General features: G+C 39.6%; 1 protein-coding gene across 1 annotated transcript in view; it reads left to right on the top strand.

Annotated features, from left to right (window-relative positions):
- Positions 1-1,834, top strand: part of LOC103595763 (B-cell scaffold protein with ankyrin repeats-like) — a 37,900-nt gene that overhangs the window by 22,850 nt on the left and 13,216 nt on the right. Inside the window, 1 exon segment of the mRNA XM_008579229.1 lies at positions 1,776-1,820. Coding sequence (XP_008577451.1) covers positions 1,776-1,820 — 45 coding nt within the window.

The raw sequence follows: 1,834 nt of genomic DNA on the forward strand, positions 1-1,834 counted from the left end.
AAAAAAAAAAAAAAAGCAAATGGTAAGCAAATGGTGTAAGAAGCAAGATCTCAATTGTTATCTGTGCTTTTTGCTGCTGAACCAGTTAGCACTGCAGCTGACTTGTGCTTCTCCAATTCCCCTGGGATTTTATGCTCCGTAGTCTTGGGAGGAAGATTTAGAGTGTAGAATCTATTGACATCTTGTTACTTCTGGGAGAATAGACTTCTGAAGAGAAAACACAAGTCAAGAAAACCCCCAGGGGAATCAGAATGATTGGCCGTGGAGCACTTTAATGTGCACATGAACGTTTTCGAAAAGGAACCCTCTCTGTGTCCCTATTCCAAGATTGATTATGAGAGTCCTTCTCAAAACTGAGAGGAACATTAGAGGTCATTCCAGGACAGCCCCAAGGCTCAAGTCCCCTTCAAATACTTAAAACCTACTATCAAATACTTGAAACTTCTCATTTCCACAATAACCAATCCTAATTCTATTATTGATTCCTTATTACTATAGAATTTGAATGCCCTCCTCATTTCCTAAATCCTTGCAAATGTGATCCAGATACAGTCTAGTTTATCTAATTCTTTCTTGAGGAAGGACTCCCTGTAATGAGCAGATTCTCCAGAGATAGCTCACTGGTGTGCAATTGGGTGGGACTAGCTATCCTCTCCTTCTAGACCCTATGGGCATATTTCGATGTGACAGTGCATTAAGAAATGTGCTAGGGTTACCCTGCCCCTCTTGTGGTAATACAATAAGTATGTGGGACTTAATGCAAATATGTAAATGAGAAGGTGCAAATTCAAATGAGTTCTGCAGCCAGGCAGGTAGCACAAATTCATTGTCGTCTGGAGACAATAAGGAATGGCAGGGTTTGGGGTAACCTGGAGAGCACATATCATCTCTAAAGGCATATAGGCATAGTTATGTCTTTAAATACCATGGTGGACAAATGAAACACTGAATACACCTGTGGTCTGCCAATGAGCTATCACTGTGCCTTAGGCCAGTCTCTGGTGTTGGATTAGCAGCCACATGTGGGAAGCCAGGCCATCTAATATTCTTACTGTGCTGAGCAAATAATACATGGCATGCTCCAAAATAAACTCTTTTGAAAAGAAAGCATTTCATTACAAAATGACCAATTATTTACTTTAAATCTTTCAGAAATAAAATTTCAAACGATCCTAAGCCTCTTGTGACATTTGGATGTTGCTTGACTTCTCTTTTCTCAATAAAGAGATTGTTTATTCTCCAAACGCTTACTATCCATGATAATATTAACATTTACTTAGCTTATGATGTGGCAGGCACCATGCCAAGTATTTTGTGGACATGATCTCTTTTAACCCTCACAAAAAGAACATAAAATTGGCACTGCCCACAGCTGGCGCAGCACAGAACTTTTGCTCCTGTTCATTCTCTCCTCATCCCTTTCTGTTTTTCAGCGATGTGACACATTCTTTTTATTGTAACACTAGGTTCCAGGTATCCACCATCCTTAGAAACTCATTTAAAAATTGTTTATTCTGTAACTTCTTTTTTTTTATTTTAACTTCTCAACATACATTGTAGTTGATTTTCGTATCCCTTTACCCATTCCTCTTTCCCCTCTTCTCTCTCCCCCTCTACATCATATCTGTTCACTTGTCTTAACAAGTTCAAGAAGTTGTTGTGATTGTTCTTATATGAACAAGAAACTCCAATGGCTTTTATTTTTTTTGAGTGTTTTTTTCCCCTGTTGTCCATATGTTGACTCCCTGTTAAAACACCCTCCCCTCATATTGTAGACAGAGCTCGGATGGAGAGTCCAGCCTTTTCTACTCCAAGGGGCTGTCTGGCCCCTGGG

Source organism: Galeopterus variegatus, unplaced genomic scaffold, assembly GCF_000696425.1.
Source record: "Galeopterus variegatus unplaced genomic scaffold, G_variegatus-3.0.2 Scaffold1839, whole genome shotgun sequence".
NCBI classification, from domain to species: Eukaryota; Metazoa; Chordata; class Mammalia; order Dermoptera; family Cynocephalidae; genus Galeopterus; species Galeopterus variegatus.